Raw genomic sequence first — 23,321 nt, forward strand, 5'->3', positions numbered from 1 at the left:
AACTTGTGATTTAACATGTAACTATTAAATAGTGAATAGTTACACGTTAAATAATGTATAGTGTGTAGTGAACTGCAAATCTAAAACATATCTTGTCATGCAAACCATTGTGTGTATTTGAGGTCCTCACTTATATAGCTTGTGAGGTCTGTTTGTGCCCCGTCCAGCCCTGTCTGTGACCATATAAGACTTGTTCATGACTCATGCTGCTTTGTGACCCGCAATGTGGGAAGTCATGATTCATGCGAGCTACATTTAATCATCCTCAACTCAAAATACTCTGGCATGTGTGACCCCGTCCACCCCCCACACTTACAAGCCATCAGTCCCCTGGATGCCAGTACACTTGTGTCATTGTGCGCTGCAGTTCAAAGATAGGTTACATGCATTTAAAACAACATGAATATTGCTTATTTGCTCGGAATGTTTTTATTGATCATTGGAATTTCAAACTATCCCATCATCCCTTGCACTGACATGGTTTTGCTGTGACATCATTCAGAGGTAACGTGGTTTTCGACGATGCTCGTGTTTGCTGTTGTGAAGACGTTTATGACAAGAGTAGTAGAATGGTATTATCATGTAAGTTTTCGTGTATTTATGTTTGATCTGTTTGATTGATATTAAAATGTTAATTTAAAAATAAAAGAATGAAACATTTAAATGTTGACATTTAATAATAATATTATTAATAATAATAATAATAGGTAACACTTCAGTATAGGGGGCAATTCTCACTGTTAACTAGTTGTTATTAGCATGCCTATTATTGGCATATTGGGTGTTTATTAGTACTTATAACCATACTCTACATCCCTATACCAATACCTTAACCTAACAACTAACTTACTAACTAATAATAAGCAACAAATTAAGAGTTTATTGGGGAAAAGTCGTAGTTAATAGTTTGTTAATTGCGCAAATTGGCCCCATACTAAAGTGTCGCCTGATAATAATGTTTAATTTATATCGCCCCTTTCCCAAACTTAAGGACGCTTTACAATGACAGTGGCAAGACACATATAGACCATCCTACAGACAAATTACACAGGTGCTCAGTTACTACATCTGCAATTGCAATTGCATACCACATCAGCAGTGCTAGCAGTCATTGCAGAGAACACAAATCAGTACATTTTGAGGTTTGTCTTAAACTCATGCGTTGTGGAAATTGTTCTAAGAGTTAGGGGCAATGAGTTCCAAAGTTGAGGAGCCATTACAGAGAAAGATCTGCCTCCCCCAGATGACAAGCGAAATCTTGGTTCACATAGCAATTTATCTTCAGATGATCGAAGTGATCGCAAGGGGATATAGGGAGAGAGTAGGTCGGTGAGATAAATAGGAGCTAGACGTTACAGTGATTTAAAGGTGAGCAGAAGGACATTTGAAATGTAGAAATTATGTCACACTTCACAAAAAGGTTATATTTGTTAACTTTACAAACACATGAACTAACAATGAGCAATTTAGTTTTTCACCATGTATGAATCTTTGTTCATGTTAGTTCATGTCAATTCAACTATTCATGTTAGTTCATTCATTAAATAATTAACTAACAACATTTTATTGTTTAAATGTATTAGTAAATGCTAAAAATGAACATGAAATAAGATAAAAAAATGCCGTAGAAGCATTGTTTATAGTTAATTCATGTTATCTTATGCATTAATGTTAACATAATACAACCTTATTATAAAGTGTTACCAAACATTCCCAAATTACTAGTTTAGATATGTTTTAGAATATAGATCTTAAATATAATAATATTTGGACTTCACGTAAACCAATACCAACTTTTTAATTTTGTGAGTATAGACATTTCACGAAAGCTGGGTTGGGTCGTACCGACACCATGAATACTTTCATTTTACAGTAGATGTACGCATACGCTTGATCTAATGTAACGGGCATGTGATCTAAGCATGCTGTATAATTTCTCTTTTTGCCATAATGCTCTTAAAACGTTTGGAAAACAATTTAAATCTCATTAAAGTTATAGCTCTCATATGATGTTAACTAATAGGATCAGAGCATGGCAGAATTTAACCTCTTGGTTGTCCGTTGGTGCAATCTGAATATTTTATATAATAGCTGTTTTATAGAAACCACGTTGTCAATCCAAAGCAGAGGTCAGGGCGATGTTTTTCCCTCTAATTGTTTTTCTATTGGGCTAATCTCATGTGTGTGTGTTTAGTATTGATTCATTTGGTGAGGTTTTCGGCCTGTGCCTACCTCAGTGAACAAAGAGAATTTATTAGTCACAGACAAAAGATGATTACTTTAGCTCTTCACACTTTGTATTAACAGCCGTCTTGGGTGATCCCATCACTAGTATCCCTGATGTATGTCCTTTGGCTCATACAGCATTCCCACTGTGGTTTGCCTAATCCAATCACAAAGCACTTTGAATTTACATATTTGTTTATCCACAATCACTTGTGATCAGACCACACGAGATGGATAGCAGGGTGTTAACAAGGTCTTAAGGTCGGTGTTATTGTCTACCTGTGATATTGCTTTGTTGTCTTTGTTCTGTTGACCTGCGTAATATGTCTGCAACATGCAGATCATCAGGCCGTTAGAGATTGATGATGATGGGATGCCGGCTTCTGCCTACCCCAGCTGTACAATAACTCAAGTAATGCCATGCCACCAATACATTTTCCATTGAGAATAAGTCACACTCACACACACAGCTGGCAGCTCCAGTCATGAATAATTAACAACCTCTCAGTGTACTCCAGGAAAGAGAGCGAGAAAGGGATGATGCATAGGTTTTCCTCTCCCTTGGGGTGACGCAAAGGCAGACAATACTATTGATTTCTGTCTGGGCGAGAGCCACTTGGATCCATTTGGAGATTGAGACCGGCTTAATGAACGCAGACACGGCTTCGTGTTTGTGCCTTGAACTTAACACATGCAATGCCAAATCTTTTCACTTGAAATTGTGCTTTTTATGACGATATCTTTGGGCACGTCGTGAATTCAGGGAGTTATGATCCGATTACAAAATGATTCTTTTTGTTTTTTTCCTTATTGTAAATCTTTGATGAGTAAATTGTCCGTTGCCAAATGTTGTGTATACATTTTACATGAAAGCCAAATTAAAATATGCTCAGATCTGTTTAAATATATATTAATTATATTTAGTTAATATGAGCGTGGTATAGTTGCCTAGTACCGGTGGTTTTGATGCAATCTTAAAGCAAAATTTTAAACAAGATGTGTGATTTTAATCTGCAATGAGGTCATAAAGTGGACCTCAATTACGTAAAATATCCTTATTACGTCTTCTGCGGCCGACAGTTGTGAAACTACACAGTCGGGTTTGTTTGAATCTGATACTTAAAGTATGACTGAAATGAGCTCTGATAACATCAAATTGTGTATTCAGCACAAAAGAACTCATGTCAAGTCCTCTTCGGGCATTATGGGATGCCTGCATCAAACAGTTTTGCATTTGATGTCACAATCTAATTTACTTCGTCACCACGCATGTTATCTCCGTGGTTTGAACCAGCTAGATCTTATCTCAGGTCATCATAAATGTGAACGTGTTCTCAGATCAGTGATAGACAAAATAAGTGCTTTTCTGTTAAAGGGACAGTTCACCCTAAAAGGACAGTTTTGTCATCATTTATTCGTCCTCTTGTCAAACCTATGACTTTCTTTCTTCTGCAGAACACAAAAGAAGCTTTTTTGAAGAATGTCAGAAACCGAGCAACGGCGTAACCCATCCACGTCTATCGTATGCACACAAAACCAGTGCGAGTCAATGGGTACCACCATTGTTTAATTTAAGGGAATGTTTTTGGGGTAACCTTTATGATTAAGCTGAAAAGGTTAGCCAGCATTCTGCGCTTTTATACAATCAAGACAATCTGGTTCTTGCGCACACGGCCGCTAGTGTCTTATCAGTCTGTGGCAGAACTGGAAATCCCCAATTAAAAACTAAAGAAAAATCCGTTCTTCCTACCCTTTAGTTTATTTTATTTTCACCATCTAGTCAGCTAAAACACAGCATTAACCTTAATGTCTCCCATCTCTCATTTTGTCTCTCCGTCAGTATGTGTCATATTCATGTAAATCACATACCGGCATCCGGTTAGTAATACAGAAAGAAGGGTGTTGTCTGGAGCGGAAGACAAAGACTAGAGTCGCTTTGGTTTCTTACACTTTCACCAAACATAGTTCCTCTTGTCACTGTTTGGGGGTGCTTCTGCCTTTGACCTACATATACACTCTAGTTTGATGTAATGCCACCATGACCCCTTTAGACCTCTTCCGTAATGCTAAATGCTAACTTCCTGTCGCACAAAGCGTAAACCCATTCACCTCTGCTCGCAGGCGGTAGGTGTTCGTTGAGGTACGCAGTGCCGACTTCATTCCGTGATCATTTATAAATTATTGTGTCAAGACCCAGTCATATTTAAAAGAGCTTTAATTAGTTCTCAAGTAGATTTATTGGGGATGATACTCCCCGTGGTCTCATACAAGGACGGAATAGAAGTTAATTGTTCTGTGAAAGATTATTATTAGGTCTATAATGATGATGGCCGGTGAAAGAAAGTGAGGGGAAAGTGACGGGTAGTGTCAGGGGATTTTGTAAAAAGTTCGAAAGATGGGAGGATTTGGGGCAGTTACGAAAGTGCGAAAGAAATGAAATGCTTCTAAAACATTGAAAATTGCACATGATGCCCATAACATCATGCCAAAAATGTGTTTCTGGCCCTTATGTACATCAACAAACAGTGAAAACAAAACACAAGAGTGCTTCCTTTGTAGTCGAGTCTTGTGTGAGCAAAACATATGCATAACTGTATGGGTTGAGTTCAAGAAGAATGGACCAATATCTTGGATGTGAGCGTCACGCATCTAAAGCTATGCACCCACACAAAATGTTGACTTTAGCTTTTGCACAAATGATGAAATTGAAACAAATTCAGTGGGAAAGTGGAAATTCTCTGCTCTTGTTGGTAAAGAGAAGCGAGTAAGTAATATCTCTTGACATTTAAGAAAGAAAAAGGTGCATTCCTCTTAACTGCTCTTAACTGTGTAGGAGAGGCAAATAGAGAAATGATAGACTGATTCTGTTGGCACTGATGAGGCATGATTATGAATCATAGATATGCAGTTAGCATTCGGAACTATAATTACTTTCCATTAAGAAAATCGCACTTAAAAAATATATGTTTATGAAACCAATTAATTTGTAACTAGATCTCATTACTCGTATGATTGTGCAAGGCTGAGAATCTGTGCATATACAGTTAATGTGAAGAAAGAGAATATTAATATTTGGAAATTTGACATGCATCAGGTAAAGTAGGATATGCTTATTATATATTTATAACTCTGTTTTTAACTATTTAAAAAAATGCATTGTGCATTTCCATTCATATCAATTAAATTGCAGTTGGGTTGTTTTGATTTTGTAATTATAACTAAAAAATACAGCTAACTAACACAATCACAACATGATAATATCACAAAACATTTATGGGTTTTGAAAAAAAAATGTAGTTTGTCTGTTTTTTTTAAATCATTCTATGCAACTTGGTCTTCACAAGAGCGATCTAAAACGTTCCAGCATCTAGAAAGTAAGCAACAATATTTTCCATTTAATAACTTCATTTGTTTGCCTCCCAAACAGATTTTGCCTTAGTCAGTAGAAGTATGAGGGAAAATGAATATCCTCATTTATTATTAAGCCTAATTAAAAACATCTGGTGGAGTCTGTATACAGGCCTCCTGATGATACATTTGCCAATGTGTTTGTTTATATTGCAGCACATGTAGCGAATAACAGGCAACCCTAACAGGCTCATGAATTTTTTAAATAATAAAACATAGATATTATTTTAATACCTGTGGAAGTGTATGTATATCCGATAAATAGACAAAAGACACAAATGTTCTCCTGGGACAGTTTAGACAGAACTCACTCGGCTAAACTTGTTTATTCCAGATGCACCAAAAAATATCCCGTATGAAAAGTTGGCAGACCAAAGCTCCAAACGTATCAAACAAAATGAAATAGGTTTTCACAAAGCACATAACATAAACATATCAACTATTTTTAGTAGACGTTACACAGTTTGTCAAAGCCTATAATTTTTTTTATATTTTTTAAGCTTTGCCGTGCTGACTTTTTTAAAGATGTTTTTTCGATATGGTTTGTTTTTGGTCGAGCACCAATTTCAAATTGGGCCGCTTTAGTGGAATTTTGTTATTCCAGCTGCATCCAATGGGTTAACATCACACTTTATACTCACGCTTATCACTGAATAAGATTATTAGTTTGTCATTACCTCAAGTCGGTATCGCCAACCAATTTTGGAGACGAGTCTAGATAGATCTACATCCCCTATAAAAAGAAGTATCACAAATTAAATCTCTGTAATGAGATCTTTTTTATTTCTGTTGTTTCTCATAGGTGGCGAAATTAAATGGAGAGCGAATGAAATCTTTTCTGTTTGATATTAAGGAAAAAACGCTTCCGAAATCACATTCTTCCATCCGAGTTTAAGGAGATATTGCAATAATATCACAAAATGCGCTTCGATTTGCCAACTCTGCAATCAAACTCAGTAGTTCAATATAAGCGGAAACATTTCTCATTAAACTTAACAAAATCACATTAACTTAGCTAAACAATCCACATTCATTTTTATCCCTCTACTCAATGTTTTAACAATTGTTTCATTCCAAAGCAATTTCTTTGCTTTTGGGATCTTTTACTGAAAGTAATTTGGTGCACATGGTGCAGTGAACAACTGGCACAAAGAAAGCACATGGCTGATCTTCTTTAGACAAGTTTACTTAGTGCTTGTTGAGTGCCAGTAAGACTTCCCTTTCAATGACTCAAGTACCATTTACTTGTAGTACCATTTACTGTAGTCAAGATTGTTTTGTGAGCAAAAATCAATCCTAATGGTCAAGAATAACAACACTTGTCTTCTTACTAGACCATTACATGCGAGAACATCCGGTATGTCACATATAAATCTTTCATCTGTGAATAACTGTTTCGAACAAAGCAGAGGCGTTTTTCTCATTTCAGATGCTTCTTTACACACACCCTTATGTAACTAAAGATATTTACTATAACTCGATTCCTACCTTTTAAGATACAAATATCAAGAGAGCTTTTAAATCTCACAACCAAAGTCCAACACTGTAACAATTGGCTGCGGATCAACACTATAAAAAGTCTTCCGAATGTCCATTATTATCATTGAATCCCACAGAGAGCTGCATTAGTGAGTGTGCACTTTTGTCTGTGTGTGTTGGGAATAACAGGATTCGTCATAGAGAGTGATGATTTATATCTAACAGAGCTGAAGTGGATTGAACCAGTAAGTCATGTTTTAGTGTCAGAGGTCCAAAGAAAATGTACGGCATGCATGACACTGACAAAACACAACACGCTTGTGTATGAGATTGCGTGTGTCTTTCTCTGCATGTGTGTTTGTGCGCTCTGAAATGGGCTTTTAACAGTTAACAGCCAATATTACTGATGGGAGGCGAAGCTGTCAAACGATTTGTTTTGTCGATTTGTGTCATCACTTTAAAGTCATTACATAGTTCATCTGTACATTCACTAAATGGAGAGCTGAACGTAAACATGGGTTGTACTGTTTGGATTTGGTGAACATATTAGCATAAAGTAAATGGATGACAAGTGCTTCTGCAATAATAGTAAACAAGAGTTGGTAATGATTCTGCAGTCTGTTAGCTGTTAGCTGTGGGAGTATCTGCGCTTGTTTGCTGTTTGTGCGGTAGAATAGATCAATCTTAAAACAAACGATAATATCTCTTAGTAAAATGTTTGATGATTGAGTGACGATACATAATTTCTATTGCCACCACTACCAAGTACTTCAAGGCTTTCAATATTTTGAAATCCCATTATTTGTCTTTTTAGGTGTTTTATTTAAAATGACCATAGAAGGAAAAAACAGTTCTCACTGTAATGATATTAAATCAAGATCAAATGCTTACAGTATTATTCTCTCGAGATGAAGACCACGTTAACCTCTTCTGAGGTTCAGAAAAGATATTAACTGTGTTAAACTGTGCTTCTTATCGTATTATTTTAAGACCAAATTTGTCTAAGCTTTGATATGTAAATCTATCTTATTTGCTGTTTTCCCTTGCTAAATTCGAGTTTTATTTACCAAGTACACACACACACATTTTAGTGAAATTTATTGTGGTTTCAGGAGCTCTGAGTACTAACATACAGCATCTTCAACTAAATATATAAAATCTATAAAATATAAACGCTAATATAAACAAAAAATATAAAAAGAAAATAATATTCAAATATACAGCAGACAAAATAAGAGACCCGCCAATTTGATTTTAAGTTTTTCTGAATTTACTATTGCTTATCATTTTTTTATTCAGTTTTTTTTTTATTTCAAATGCTAACATTGGTTTTTATTGCAGAAAGTTGAAAAGGACAAACTGCTCAAAACAACAAGGATCAGTTCGCAAATGAATATATGATAGAATAGTTTTCATGCATCTTTGCATTCTCTCACACTGTGTCCACACCGGACGCAACACGACAAATGACAATAGAACCCATTATAGTTTAACATTTTGTCCACACTGGATGCGGAGTGTCTTTCCTCACGATACTTAATTCTGCATAACAATGATATCAATGCTACCAATCCTCATTTTTGCCTGTTTTTTTAATTCTCATAGCAAATTTGAACCTCTGAGTAATAACATCATCTGGAAGTTTACTGCCTTCGCCAAATTGTTGTAAAAAAGTGATTTTGGATACATTTTGGTAAAGTTTATGTGTTGAGCTAGCCACGGGTGAGTTGAGTGTTTCTGTCAGTGTAGCAGTGTACGCAGCTTTGTTCTGTCAGAAATGCTCCACTCAGCAGCACAGAGGACACACACCACAAAGCACATCATGCGCTGTCATTCACCCAAACCACCACGCCAGGCCCCCCGCGTAGTGTGCTTTTTCAACGGCACTGCGTTTCACACTATCACTTTCACTAGCTTCTGTTTCTCGATCTGTCAAACACATTTTCCAAGACAGTTTAAACTGGTTTAAAGGTCCACAGGCATGGATCCGCCCGCTCTGCTTTTCATGCATAGTGAAGCTGTAAAGAAGGCCCCTTGTGGGTTGCTTTATTTTTAGGGTCTGCAGTGAAGCCGTCTGAAATCTGAGGTCACTGGTACAAACCGGTGCAGAGCATCTTTGCATAAGGACTCCTGCAAGTACAAATTATGAGGACATCGGGTCAGTGTCTGATATTTCTGGAAATATAACAGGCTGGTCGAAAGCCGGCGAAAGATGAAGAGAGAAAAAAATGGAGGACAAAAACAGGGCTATAGTTCAACATACAGTTTAATCACTTAGATGAGACAGGGGTTGACGCATTCTTATCATATCAATACATTGTGTAGATATTTTTGTTTTGTTCTTGTTTATAATAACCTTCATTGAACCGATTTTGCATCGCATTTATATGAAGTTGAATATACAATCATCCAATATTGTCCTTTGGGTCTAAGCCTCTGGTTTCATATAAGTCTCAGTTCTACAGCCCCTTGAGCATTTTAAGTAGATAACCAGCGACAGCTGTCGAAAACCCATCACTGAGCTCCGCTTTTGATGCGTGTGGGAGTGTTCCTCGCAAAACCATCTAGTTGCCACGGTTAACAAGATTGAGAAAGGTCTGTGTGGAAAAAAGTAAAAAGGAACGGAAGAAAAGCCTAGAAGAAGCAAGATTCTCTTGCATCTCTAATCTGTAACACGGCCGAGACTAGTAATTAGTGGCGACTCGAGTTTGTGCGCGTACGCATCATCCCTTTCTCTCCGGTACGAAATGCACACATCTGAAAACCCCGGCGTGGAAAGAAAGCACATTCCAATTCTGAAATAGTGTGTTTGGAATCTTCAGAACCTTGCAACCACATCTGGAAACATTATTCTTGGAAGACAAGTCATTATGCTCCAAAGGCAGCAGGGAAAACATATTTAGAGCGAGGAAAAGAAACAAAATCAAAAACAAGCATTGGAGTGACCAGTTGGACTGTTGCTGTAAATGTCTGGGAATGTTGAGCTTTAATTTGTCCTCACGGGTTGAAAACAATGTCTGTCTCGACTCGGTTCCAGATGTCTCAAAATCTCCCGATTCGAGTAAAGATGAGTTTAATAATGTTGGTGTCATGTGCGAAAATTGCAGCTTTTATTGCATATGCATGCAAAAATGTACTTGATATGCTGATTGAACATATCTAAAAAACATCTATCACACATGCAGTGCCAATATTTGCTGAGAAAAGCCGGTGTTGGTTGTTTATACAGATGTTATTGTGAATCAAAAGTCATATTTCGAAAATAAAATCGCCGCCCTATTAAATGGAGTTGTACTTTCCCAGCTAACAAAAGTTTGTTTTCCAAACTTTATGAAAACATTGAAAATGTCCTGTTTTTAGCGTGGAACATTACATTCTGTAATTTTGGAAATGTTATAAATATTTCATAAACGTTAGGAACGTTCTTAGAACAACCTTTTGTTAGCTTGGTTCATTCATATAGATGGTTATTTGAATGCGATACAGCCCGATTCTACCTGCCTTTGTCTTCGTTTTCTCCTTTTTCATGGAAACCACAGTCTACCTCCCACACATGCACGTATGTGCGCACGCACACACACACACACACACACGCACACACACACACACACACACACACACACACACACACACAGTATGTAGTATAGAATCTCTGAACCCACATGCTGCATGGTTTGATTTTCTCTGAGAGCAAGTGAGAGAGAGAGAGAGAGAGATTGAAAGAGAGGGAGGTGCCTGGCCCACTGGTTCCATTCTCTTGGTCGAGGAGTTTCCATTTGCACACAGCCAGTTCCAATGACCGAGGACGACTTTCTATTTCCACATTTTAATTCAGTCAGCAATAAACCGTCAACCCTCAGTCAAGGCTCACAGCTTTTACAGACTCGCTCCGATTGAATCCGCTACCAAGGTAAACCACCACACGCAACCTGCCTCGGATGGAGCAGAGCTACAAAGGACCGAAAGCGTCGTCTGCGTGGAGAGCGCAAAGCACTTTCTTTGCCCAGTCAGGAGTTAAATCAAGATGACAAGGGTAAGAAATTTCAGGCCTGTGTCTCTGTGGCGTCGAATTGCCTAAGGTGCAGTCAGTGGTGGTTGTGTGGAGCAGGGAGGGGCTCCTTACCACAGAGAGGCATACGGGCCAGTCCTGGCTTCAGGAGAGATGGAAAGAGCATCTTGGCTGAGACTGAGGCTCTGTAGGAATTGTTTAGTCATGCACTGATCATTCTGTGAGCAGAAGTTGACCCGGACAACTTAAACGGCTTAGTGTGTTGTGGAGAAGACGGCTGGCAGAGGCTGAAAGTAGAGATTGTTTCATTTCCAAAGCAATTAAAATCATCCTGATTCAGAGCTTAAGCATCCTTTCTCTGTCTGGGATTCTCTTGCTGTGTTTTCCCCCTCAAGTCCTACTCCGAAGGGGATAGTTCAACCAAAAATGAAAATTATTTTATTGTTTACTCACCCTCATGTCATTCCAAACCTTCATGACTTCTACAAAACACAAATTAAGATTTTTTGAAGAATGTTGGTAACCAAACAACATTGGCCCCCATTGACTTGGACATTTTTTCCCCCAAGACATTTTCCAAAATGCATTTGTTTTTTATGTCATGTAAAGGTTTTGAAGGACATGAGGGTGAATAAATAACGACATAATGAACGAGTATTCATTTTTGTGTGAAATATTCCTTTTAAAGTGAAAGAATTTACCAGGTCTGGTTTGTATTTAGAGCATATGCACACACTGGCAACGCTGCAAATACAATTGCTTAAGAGGATCTGAACATTGTGCTTTCATGTCGTGAAACGCTGAGCTCTGTTCCTGACTCATCGTCATATTCAATCTGCACTTATTCAAATCACAGACGGGGCTGAATGCTAATCGAGGAGAGCGATGTTCGCTTGGCAGCCGAAAAGCATCCCATCCGCCTTCTCCAGCGAGAATCCCTGCTCTCAGTCAGCCCTGGCTGGTGAGATTAAACGTGTCAGAGTCATTGTGAAGAGCGATTGTCAAAGGGTCCTGATGGACGGCCTGGGGTATGCGTTTGTGCACGGAGAGGAGATCCAGAATTTCATGGACACTTAAGTCTCTAATCACATGTGCACCGGTTGATCCGCTTTGATGGGTGAAGTGAAAGAAAAGGAGATTAAGGTCATCTTTAAAACTGTAGGTCTGAATATCATTTACACCAGGCAGCATCTCTCATCTTCTGCGTAAGAACCAATAGCATTGACTCTGTCGCTTTGACGGCTAAATCACCCTCTCGAGATGGCACGACGTGCGGCTAATCTACCGCTGCGTGTGTGGATGGGATCATTGTCTGAAGTGTGAATCTGCACCTGTTTACATGGGGGTGTATGTTATATGAGCGAGTGCGAATGACGACAGCTGATCCCCACATAGATCGTGTGGGAGGTTTGGGGCTTTGTTTTTGCTCATGGCTTTGTGCGTTCGCTTGCTGTGGGTGAGATGTTTGAGGAGGTGGTCATGGTGAGATAGCTGAATCTTGTAGTTAGGGTCTAATATTCACTTTTTGCCACAACTGACCTGCCAGATGAATTGAGGATCTCGCTTGCCATGAAACGGTTTTGTAATCAAATTTGTATTCAGTAATTTGTTTCTATCCTTAGCATGATCGGTTTATTTATTGGTTTTATTTTTCATCTGCATTATGGATGAAGTCATGATACCCCAGTGACATGATACCTTTTAAAAACATTTCTAGTAGTGCTGTCAGATCGATTAATCACGATTAATCGATTCCAAAATAAATTTTTGTTTTCATTTTATATATATATATATATATATATACGTGTGTGTGTGTGTGTGTGGCCTGTATCTTTATACGTTTATATTAATACACAAACATAAATGTATACGGTATATTCAAGAAATATGAGTCATGTGTATATACATAATGTAAATTATATTTAAATATAAATGTATATGTTTATGTAAATATTTCCTATTCACATGTATATGTGTGCATTTGTATAAACATTTATTTAGGAATCGATTAATAGCACATTACATTTTCCTGTTGTAATGTAAGCAATACAAATATACGTTTACAGCTATAGCCACTTGGTTTGTAAAGAGTTGTATAGAGTTTGAATGCAGCTTTTATTAACTTTTCAATCACAAACAACCAGCAAGGTTCAGTTCTGCCAGTAACTGTATATGCTCTGCAATTGTGTTGTTTTGGACCCATTTTATAACACAACAGGTTTGTGAGCATTGTACGTGCAGTCACATTCCCAGAATTATAGCAGCGTTATCCAGGTGACAGAATTTGTCATAACATCTCCTGGTCTGTCTCTCTTTTTGCACAGGGTGTGAGCGGTATGTCCGTGGATGAGAAGTCTGAAGCTCCCATGTACGTGTATGAGTCAACGGTGCACTGTACCAACATCCTGCTGGGTCTGAATGAGCAGCGGAAGCAGGGCCTGCTCTGTGATGTCACCGTGCTGGTGGAGGGGAAGGAGTTCCGCGCGCACAGAGCTGTTTTAGCCGCCTGCAGCGAGTACTTCCTACAGGGGTTCGCCACCCAAAATGACAATGAGCTGGTTCTCAGCATGCCGGAGGAGGTGAGGATGCACACAGACTTTTGCATATTCATGCATGTTTATTTTGCCTGTCCATAGTGTTGCACAATCAAAGACAAACAGGGAGATTTTGAATCAATGAGAGTTCATGGTGGGCGGGCCTACCAGCATGATAGGGTAGATATAGAAATCAAGCTTTCAATAAGATGTTGCTTGGCCCTTTGTGACTTTATGTTGTTGTGTATGCATGAGGTGTATGAGATTACAGCAGGCCTATAATCACCATTCATCATTTAACTACCTACCATATGGCAGCGACCATCATTATGCCCATCTTAATGAGCAGAAACTCAGTCTGTCAAATATACACTCTCACACTTTAACAAGCTGTCTGCCACAGCCCAACGCGCACATTTAATACATTTACATCTGTTGCATTTCAATCGTTCTAGCTTTGAGGTGCAAGGTTTTTTAAGAGTTCCTGATAAGGGGGTGCTTTCACGACATGATATATTTCGACTTCAATAAAGTAATAAAAATGTGTTAATGGAATGGCACTTGATTTATAAAGTAGCTTCTTAGTGTTTTGATGACATTGAAAATTGACACTGATGCACATTCAAAGTTTATGTCAATGTAGTCACAAGGATGTTTGCATAAAAATCTAAAGATATTACAGACAGAAAAATTCATTAAAATATTTAGATCGATCAATCGACAACATTTTAAACATTCTAATGGTTTTTCAAAAGGCTGTTAGTTTTACAATATTTAGAACTATGACATTCTCAATGCACCAACAACACACTTAAATATGAAAATTCGCTCGTCATTTAGTCAGCCTCATATCATCCCAGATCTTTATGACTTCCTTTCTTTAGATGAACACGTATACCACCACAAATTTCTGGCGGCACGTCTGTAAAATCTCATTAGTTCTGGCCTATCTGATGACAGCTAGTCACAAGACATCCAGGAACCAATGACATTCGAGGTTTCTTATGTGTCACCATAATTAGCGCCTGTTATGTGTTTGATTTGGTTTCAGTTTAGCTCAATAAGCTCAAGACATTTATTCACCCACTTGAGTCAAATGCATTTTTTAATAATGGATGTACAGTATTTGCTTTTTGGAACTTCAACATTTAGGATACAGTGTAAGAAGGCAAAATTATGGCATTTTATTAGAAATTAAATTGTTTCTGTTCATCAGAAGAAACAATGTCATATACTGTACATCTAGGATGGTTTAAGGGAGGGGGGATATTCAGAGCCATTGAGAGAGAGTTGCGTCAACTCTGTAAACATCCATGGAACAGTTTTGTCACAGAAATGGCGGTTCATGGAGCCTCTGTATTATTTCTGTATTATAAAGGTCCGATATGCATTTTTTTCCTGGATCTATTGACAGAAATGCGATATTATATACATAACTCATAATGAAAGATATCATATCTTAGTCATAAGTCCTTCGAAAGGGAGGGGTTGCGGTTTACAACCACTCCGCTATCTCTTTGTCGCTATTTGTCCGGGCCACGTGAACTTGTAATAACTTGTAGGCTAATATCGACAAATGTTGATTCTTATCTTTAGTGACAAACATTCTGTTTAGCAAACTGACTTCTGACAGATGTGTTCAGTATCGGATAAGATCACATTGCATATAATGCCTCTGGGCACGTTAAAGCAAGGTGACTGCTGATAGGAGTTTTAACAGAATTGAACAATTAACAATGGCTGAAGGGCATGTTGTGAATTTGCAACCAGCACACACAGACGCAGAAATGCACACTCGAACACACCTCTGCTTTCCGAGCTATGAGTTTTCCACAGAGGTGTAATGTCACATCTAAACACCTCCGGTCATGTGTTCACACCCCACTCGTTCATTCACCATCACACTCCCTTGTGAACACATACGTGAACATGCTCGGAGGAGGGATGCTTGTTTGATGTGGTTTACTGTGGGCCATCGTCTGTCATAGCCTGTTAAAAAGTATTGGCTTGATGTCATTCTTTGATGTCTAAAGTATATATAAATATATTCTTTTTTTAATGAGTGGAAGACAACTAAATGAAACGCGACATTTATTCACTTCTTGTCTTCGTGAATTATTCATGAGTTCACATGTCGCAGGTGTGAGTGCGAATGAGAGTGGGAATTATATTGTTCACGTATTTAAAATAAGAGTTTGCCTGTCGTCACCTCTGATGTGAGAGAATGTGCATTACTGCCACTTACTTTAGGCGTCGTATTGGTAAATGTTAACTCTGTTCCAGATATGATCAAAGTACGGTCTAATGGTTTATGCAGATTTTAAAAGTCTAGATTTCAACTGTGATGGACAGTATGGAACAAAAATGAACATTACAGTATTAAGTGAGATCCAGAACTTTTTCTTTTCACTCATTCTGAAAATATACTTTGCGTTACACATTTTTGTATTTAACTACACAAATAATCATAGCAGTTCCTTTCATTTCCAGGGACTGCATTCTAATAGTTGATTTAGTTTTGTTACTTTGTGTTAATTTAAGGCATGCATCTGCTTTATATAGACTTGTGCTGTGTATACACATGAAGTGGTGTCCTTTATTAGAGCCCGATATCAGCTCAGCGGCCAGGGATTGCCTCACCACTGTTGAAGATCGCCCCCTATGTTTCATGTACGGAAACTGACCATGAATAAGAATATGGGGGGCATAATCACTGGTGGGGGTGTGCGGGTGGGTTTGGTGAATGAAAAAAAATCCACTGCAGATGAAACAAAGAGCACCCCACCTCTCTTTCCCTTCGCAACCCCCCACATCCATCCCACCCCCTCCCAGATGACCTTGTTATTGTTAACTGTGGGGACTGCATTGGGTTAGTGACATCATCTGTGTTAGGCAGCGAATGTTGAGGAGAGAGAGAGAGAGAGAGAGAGAGGCTCTTAATCGGCTCTTTGTTGAGAATCAGATCATGAAGAGTGACAGAAAAACAGCCTCCCCCTCACCCTCCCACAGCAATGGAAGAAACCCGGTATTAGATCCCCAGCATTCCAATACTAAAAGATTGCATAAAGACATTCTGGTCTGTGCTTTGCTGTGTACCTGAATTTACAACACTATCTCACAGGAATTTGTGACATTGTCACGAACTGTAATGTATTAAATATACAAATTTCCCTCTTTTTCGTGTCAGTCGGTACGACTTTCAATCGAATGTATTTTAATGTGCGATATTTAATGGGGCTTAGGGAAGCCATTTATCGTTGTTTTACCGTTTTGTGAAACTCACGTTTTTAGCTAAATTTGCCTTTGCGTCTGTGATTTTAGGGTTTGGGGTCAAGTAAGGTGTTGGTCACATCCTAAAATATGAACTTGACTTATGATATCAGGTTATAAATATATAAATTCAAATACACACGCAGTCTGTGTATTTAAAGGCAGTCGTACTGAGTGACACAAAAAGAAAGTCATGCTGAGTGACATTAAAAAAAGGTTGTGCTCACTGACACAAAAAAAAATTATATTCTTATCCATGAACACGAATAAATAGATTTCCAACTTTCGTGTATGCCACGAACTGCCAAGATACTGGGTTGGAATTTACCACAAATATAATTAATGTCTTAAAGGGATGCTGCATAGATATTGGTTGTATGTCATGTGTGGGATGCAGGTTGATCTGGTTATTCTGTCAGAAGTGTGTGATTTTTGTCATCAGATGATGAACTTGGATGCCCTTCAGCCACAATCATTAGGAGAATTAACCGCAACAGTAGTTCAAGGATTCTCATTGGGTATTGCTCAGTACCAAAATATATTGTATCCTAAATGTAGAAACCAACTTTGGAATTAGAAATAATGTACAGTAAAATACCAAAACAGTACAAAAGAAACATGGAAATGTGCCCATGTCAACAGTACGAAAATTGTTGAAATGACACGGGCTCAACAGGAAATTTCACAATGTTCTCAAAGTATCTGCCATATTAACAGTTCATGGATGAATTTGCATTAAAATGTTGAGAAGTTTAATCAGACGCTGAACTTTACAGTAAAAGTCTCTTCCTTTTATCATCTCTTTTGTTTGCATTTATCATAGCCTTGGTGGCCACAACCATATGAGGACGGACCTACAATCCATTATTAGGTGGCACCCCATTAGAAGAGAACCGCCTACCTGATTTCACAGTAATTAATAACTGTTTTACGATGTAGCAAATTTGCATCAATTCGTACGATGTGAATCGTACAAAAACGTATGATTATTCGGAAAACGCAAAAGTGAAGCCCCACCCCTAACCTAATGTCACTGGCGCAAAAGCAGATCATTCTAAAATGTATGAACAAGATCGTACAAAATCATACTAATGAGAGTTACGAATTTTATTACCAACTTTAAAATGAGTTTTGTCAACACCTTGAATGTTGAATAGTTCGTCAAAGTGGTATGTCTGTCAGCTTACTGTATATCTCTGTCCCAGATGTTAGTTTACAGTAGGTGCCACTCTCTCTCTCTTCCTTCGTCTCTCCATCTGTGGATAAGACACCGTTCAACACAAACAGTATACAGTGTGACAGTAATTTCCAGAGAAAGCTGATTCACCACCTGTTTCGTCTATTATAATTTCTTAATCACATAATTTGCTATGGCGTTTTAACCTCTGCTTTTTTTTAGTCTTGTTTCTGGTGCCTCCCAAAAGCTGTGGTGTTTTCATCACTTTTTCTCTCTGTTTTCTTTCGTTCGCACTGATTCGTGCATTCATGAGTTGCTTTTAACATGTCATGTAATAAAATCATCACTTAGGACTCTATGTAAGTAGTAACTGATGATAGACTTAGAAGAATGAATAAACACCCAGAGGTGGAATGCTATACAGCAATACATTTGGTTTATTGATTCAAACCATCAACACATTGAAACATCGTTCAATCGAAAAAGGCACGTGTTTTATAATTGATTCGGTTTCCTCCAAATACAATTTAAAGGAGTATTATAGAGCACTAGCGAAGTTGAGTGAACTTTACTCCAACGATTGGGGTATTTGTCTGTGCGTGCATCTGTGTATATTCTTGAGTCTTTACAGCTGTGCACTCCGTATGTGTCATTGTGATTCAGCATTGCTTTAGACAGCCAGCGTCGGTCTGTGTGTGTATGTTTGTGGACGTCTGTCTCTGTGAGTCTGATTCAGCACTAGTCTGTACAGTGACCTCAAACCACCTCCTGTTATAAAGTTTACAGGCTTCCACGTGGAGCCAGTTGTGAACAGCAACCACACACTGTATAAAAATCCTGTTAAAAAAGCGGACAAAGTACTGGCACAAAATGACCAGTACATTTTCCATATTTTACAGACATTTCCGTTAATGCTAAATGTAATTTAATGCAGTGCAAAATGTAAAATAAAGGTAAAACAACAGTAATAAATGAATATGGAAAATTCCTTCATATTAATAAAGTATATTGTGCGCTCGTTTTTTTTTTTGGAGTGCATGAAATGATTAGAGTGAAGTGCAAAATAGTTGTTCCTCAAAGCACAAAAGCTTTGTGAAACTGCTCTTCCGTGGGGTTTAGGGGGAGGAGAGTTCCATATCGCATTGTTTCGAACTGGACCTCATACCTCACCATGTTTACAAAACCCTGATCCTCCAGATGCGGAGAGAATAATTTGGCTTATGGTACTATACAGTTACGTTTGACATTACCCATAAGAATGAAAAATGACTGATGAGTTCTCTGTATCTCTAATATCTCTCCTAGACATCAATGAGAATAAATGGAGAGAAAATTAAAATTCTGCTGCTGGTATATCTCCCCAAAATTAGTTTTTAATGTGTGAATTATTTATTTATATTTAGCTTATTTGTGTCATTTTTGTAGCATTTATTTGAAATTAAATTTCTTGACGAAAGTAACCCCGTCCCTTATGCCTTTGGCTGTTTCAGTGTTGCTATGTCTTGCTGCTTTAAAAAACAGATCAATATTGTTTTTGTAGTGCCCAGAGGCACAGCATTTACACTTTAGGAAAATCAATGCACAAATGGCCCAGTTATAGTTGTTTCTGCACATTAAACGGAGATAGATAAACACATTTTAACATAAAAATTACACAGGTCAGTTTAAGACTGCAGAGATTTCTGAAATCCTGTTTTTGCTGCTTAGTTTAAATAAATGGGAGCAGCTAAAAAGAGATTTAGTACATTTATTGAACAGGGAAACCCATATTTTTCGTAAGATTTCAATACGAAAGTAATTGGTTCCAAACCACAAACTTAAAGTAAACCACAGTGGCCAAAATTCTTTTTTGTTATACATTTTCGAATAGACGCTACCTAGTGTATAATAATAAATAGAAAACCTGTCCTCATTTATTCACCTTCATGTCATTTAAAATGTCTATATGAGGTGTATATTTCTTCTGTGGATCATAAAGAAGGTATTTTGACAAATGTCTTCCATACACATATCTTCTTTTGTATTTTTCATAAGAAACAAAGTCATACAGTTTGGCTACATGTATGAAGAAAAGATGAAAGAATTGTATATTATGGGTCAATTGTCCCTTTCAGATGCGTTTGAGGGACACTTGAAGTAGTACAAACACAAGGTAATTGTAGTAGAGTATCCTTTAAAAATGCTGTGCATGCAATTCTATGCATGTGCATAAAAACTTTACCATTAAGTTAAATGTTTATCAGCTGTTACAGTAAATCCAGTGATACACACAAACACAGTGAGAGGCTTTTGAGCAGGTCGGGACCTGGCTAGAGTGTGGGGGTGTATGGTAATCCTGTTGTACGTGCAGGCCATGCAGAAAATAACAGCAGACTGACGTGCATGTTAACACTCAAGCGAGAACGAGGCTATCGCACATTTGTAGCCTATTATACAGATGGAGGGAGTTCTGTCTTCTGTCACATTGTGGGGGGCTTGTGCAAAGACGTAAAGTCTGTGAGAGGAAGTCCGTCTGTCAAATGGATTTCTGAGGAAGAGAAATGACTTAAGATGGGAGAGGGAAGGAAAAGAGGTTAGCTTTTGTCTTAAAGGGCCAAGGACTGTAGCACGGTCCAGCTCATGGTAGACGAGGTCATGTCCTCTTGCCTGTGTGGTTGTATACCGTAAACCTCACTTTGAGAGGATTAGCCAGTAAAGTATCTGATTTAATCTGTCACATTGGGGAGGGTTGACTCTAAATCTGTTTAGCGTTTACACATCTGATGTGTTTGTGAGCGCATTGAAAGGACTATTTATAATATAGTTAAATTTAAAGTAAGCAACATTAAAGTAATAGTACTCTCATATGTTGTGCCATCCTATGCATTTGAATCACAACTGATCCCCAAAAGTGCTGTCCCAAGTAGGTTTTGAAATGCAGTCAATTTAGGTTAATTCAGTTCAATGTGAACCGTGACGTTGTGGCGCACAGAATCTTGTTTGTCTGTGTCTAACTGTGAGTTTAAAGTCAGGTTAGTCAGCACATTTCAAATCGCAAGCATCCCATCTTCAGTCAAGGTTTTGTATTTTCCAGCCGCTCTATAAAGCTCCCACTGCATTGTCATGCGGCTCTTTGACTCATTAACATTCATAACATGTAGGAATTTGCTGGGGCAAATTTACATAAATTAGATGTTTCAGCTACTGAGCGGGGAAAGGCAAGAGCATCAAAGAGAGAGAGAGAGAGAGAGAGAGAGAGAGAGAGAGGGCAGGTGTGAGGGGTTTATAGCATTCCGTGACCTTTTTATGGAAGGAATCGCTTGGCACAGTTCCTGTATCGTCCAGGATTTATGATGTACAATTCATGTAATTTCCTGCTCTGTAACAATATGACCCTTTTGATGCCCAGTGAGAGAGAGAGGAGTCTGTAGTCGGAATTAGCATAAATGGCCCAGATCTGTCGTTTAGATAAATTTGTTTCTTTGTCTGTTTCCTACATAATAAATGTTCTTAACAGGTCCAGTGACTCATGTGTCAAAGTCTCTCCAGTGTCCCCGAGTAGCAATAGCGCTTTATTTTTCCTTTTCTGTGAGCACCTTTTATCTTCTCTTTTGTTGTTTGTCAGTGTATCGCTACATGGTTAAAACGATAGTTCACCCCCAAAAAAACTTTAATTATTGACTTATTCCCACGTTATTTCAAAACTCTATGAGTTTCTTTCTTCTGCAGAAAACACGAAGAGAAGATATTTTAAGGAATGTTGGTAACCAAACAATAGCAGCCCTGTTGACTAACACTGGTTTGTGAGTGAGTGGTTGGTGTCCATACAGTCATATACTGGTTTTTAACAAGTAGTTTTGGGTGGACTATTACAGTTTTTCCACATTTTCTCCATGGACTGTATTTAAGACATTCTGTTGGTACAAATCCAAAGTACAAAAACAGATTAAAAAAACATTTACAAAAAGTAGACTGCATTTCTATACTAAAGAAAACAGACAAAAAATCCAGTTGTTGCAAGATGCATGTTGATTATAAATGTAAATATAATTAATTTAATGTTGAAAAGTTTTTTTATTTAATTTATATGTTTTTATTGAAATCTCCTCACTTACTGATTGAAGATTTTAGAATAAACGCTTTCATAGAACCTGCTTCTGTTACTAGATTTTGTAACAATGCCCCTATTATATATTTTCCTCTTTATTTTTTCTCCCTCTCGCTTTCCTTTTGTTCACACACCTCATCTCTCTGTGCATCAGGCTGGTGGTGCGTGTGTCATAGAGACACTTGTAGTATATCAGCCACAGATGGCGCAGGAACTGATGCTGCGCCTGCAGACCCTGTCTGCTGATGTCAGCTCAAAAGCACATTTCAGAGCAGCACAGAAAGCTGTTAGTCAGGCGTAGCCTCTCCATCCGACGACCTGCCCATGCACCTTCACACCCCGCCAACACTGTCTCTCTCCACCTTCAGTCACAAACTGGTGTGTCTGATCGAATCTGAGCATGCCCGTGAGCACTAGAGCTGGGCTACAATCCTATAACATTCTGTTTATGATTCTGTTGTAAAGAGGGTTTTTGCTTCATTATGAGTAAACAAAATGAATCAAACCAAGCCATCACAGCCAATTGAACAAAATAACAACGTGTGTTTGTAGCCTATATTTGATTGCTATTAAAACATCTTAATGCTTTCATCTATGAGTAAAAAAACACGTAATGATAACAACACTATAATGTCTGAATCCATATTTCATATTTTCATCCCAATAATTATAAATATGAATGCGACTTCACATTTTTCTATTCAATCTCTCGTTTTTCTTGTGGACAGACTTCCTATCAGAGCCACGATCGTCCCCTTCACGCACACTTTTCAGATAATTCCTCCCCCCCTCCTGTTCACTGTACACACAATACACACACCATCCCCCACAAACATTACGAGTCAGCAGCTTCCACTCAGCAGTGACAGATTGGCGCTGTTGTGTTGCCGGTGGGCAGATTATCCTCTCTCTCTCTCTCTCTCTCTCTCTCTCTCTCTCTCTCTCTCTCTCTCTCTCTCTCTCTCGCGCTCTCTCTCTCTCTCTCTCTCTCTCTCTCTCTCTATTGAAATGTGTCTGCTGGACACAGACAGTCCCGGATGACTCAGACTCAGTAGTCATCAGTTTTGTTTGCATGCATATGTGTGGATGCTATAGAACCCTTCGCGTGTGCTGTACTTTGGTGACTTCTCT

At 38.2% G+C, this 23,321-nt stretch overlaps 1 protein-coding gene across 2 annotated transcripts in view; it reads left to right on the forward strand.

Moving 5' to 3' along the window:
• Positions 1 to 23,321, forward strand: part of bach2b (BTB and CNC homology 1, basic leucine zipper transcription factor 2b) — a 77,680-nt gene that overhangs the window by 39,043 nt on the left and 15,316 nt on the right. For both annotated transcript variants that reach the window (XM_079474354.1, XM_079474353.1), the window contains exon 2: positions 13,447 to 13,701. In XM_079474354.1, the coding sequence (XP_079330480.1) occupies positions 13,459 to 13,701 (243 nt within the window). In that variant the 5' untranslated portion in view covers positions 13,447 to 13,458. The remainder of the gene's footprint in view (positions 1 to 13,446; positions 13,702 to 23,321) is intronic.

Source organism: Barbatula barbatula, assembly GCF_947034865.1.
Source record: "Barbatula barbatula genome assembly, chromosome: 15".
NCBI classification, from domain to species: domain Eukaryota; kingdom Metazoa; phylum Chordata; class Actinopteri; order Cypriniformes; family Nemacheilidae; genus Barbatula; species Barbatula barbatula.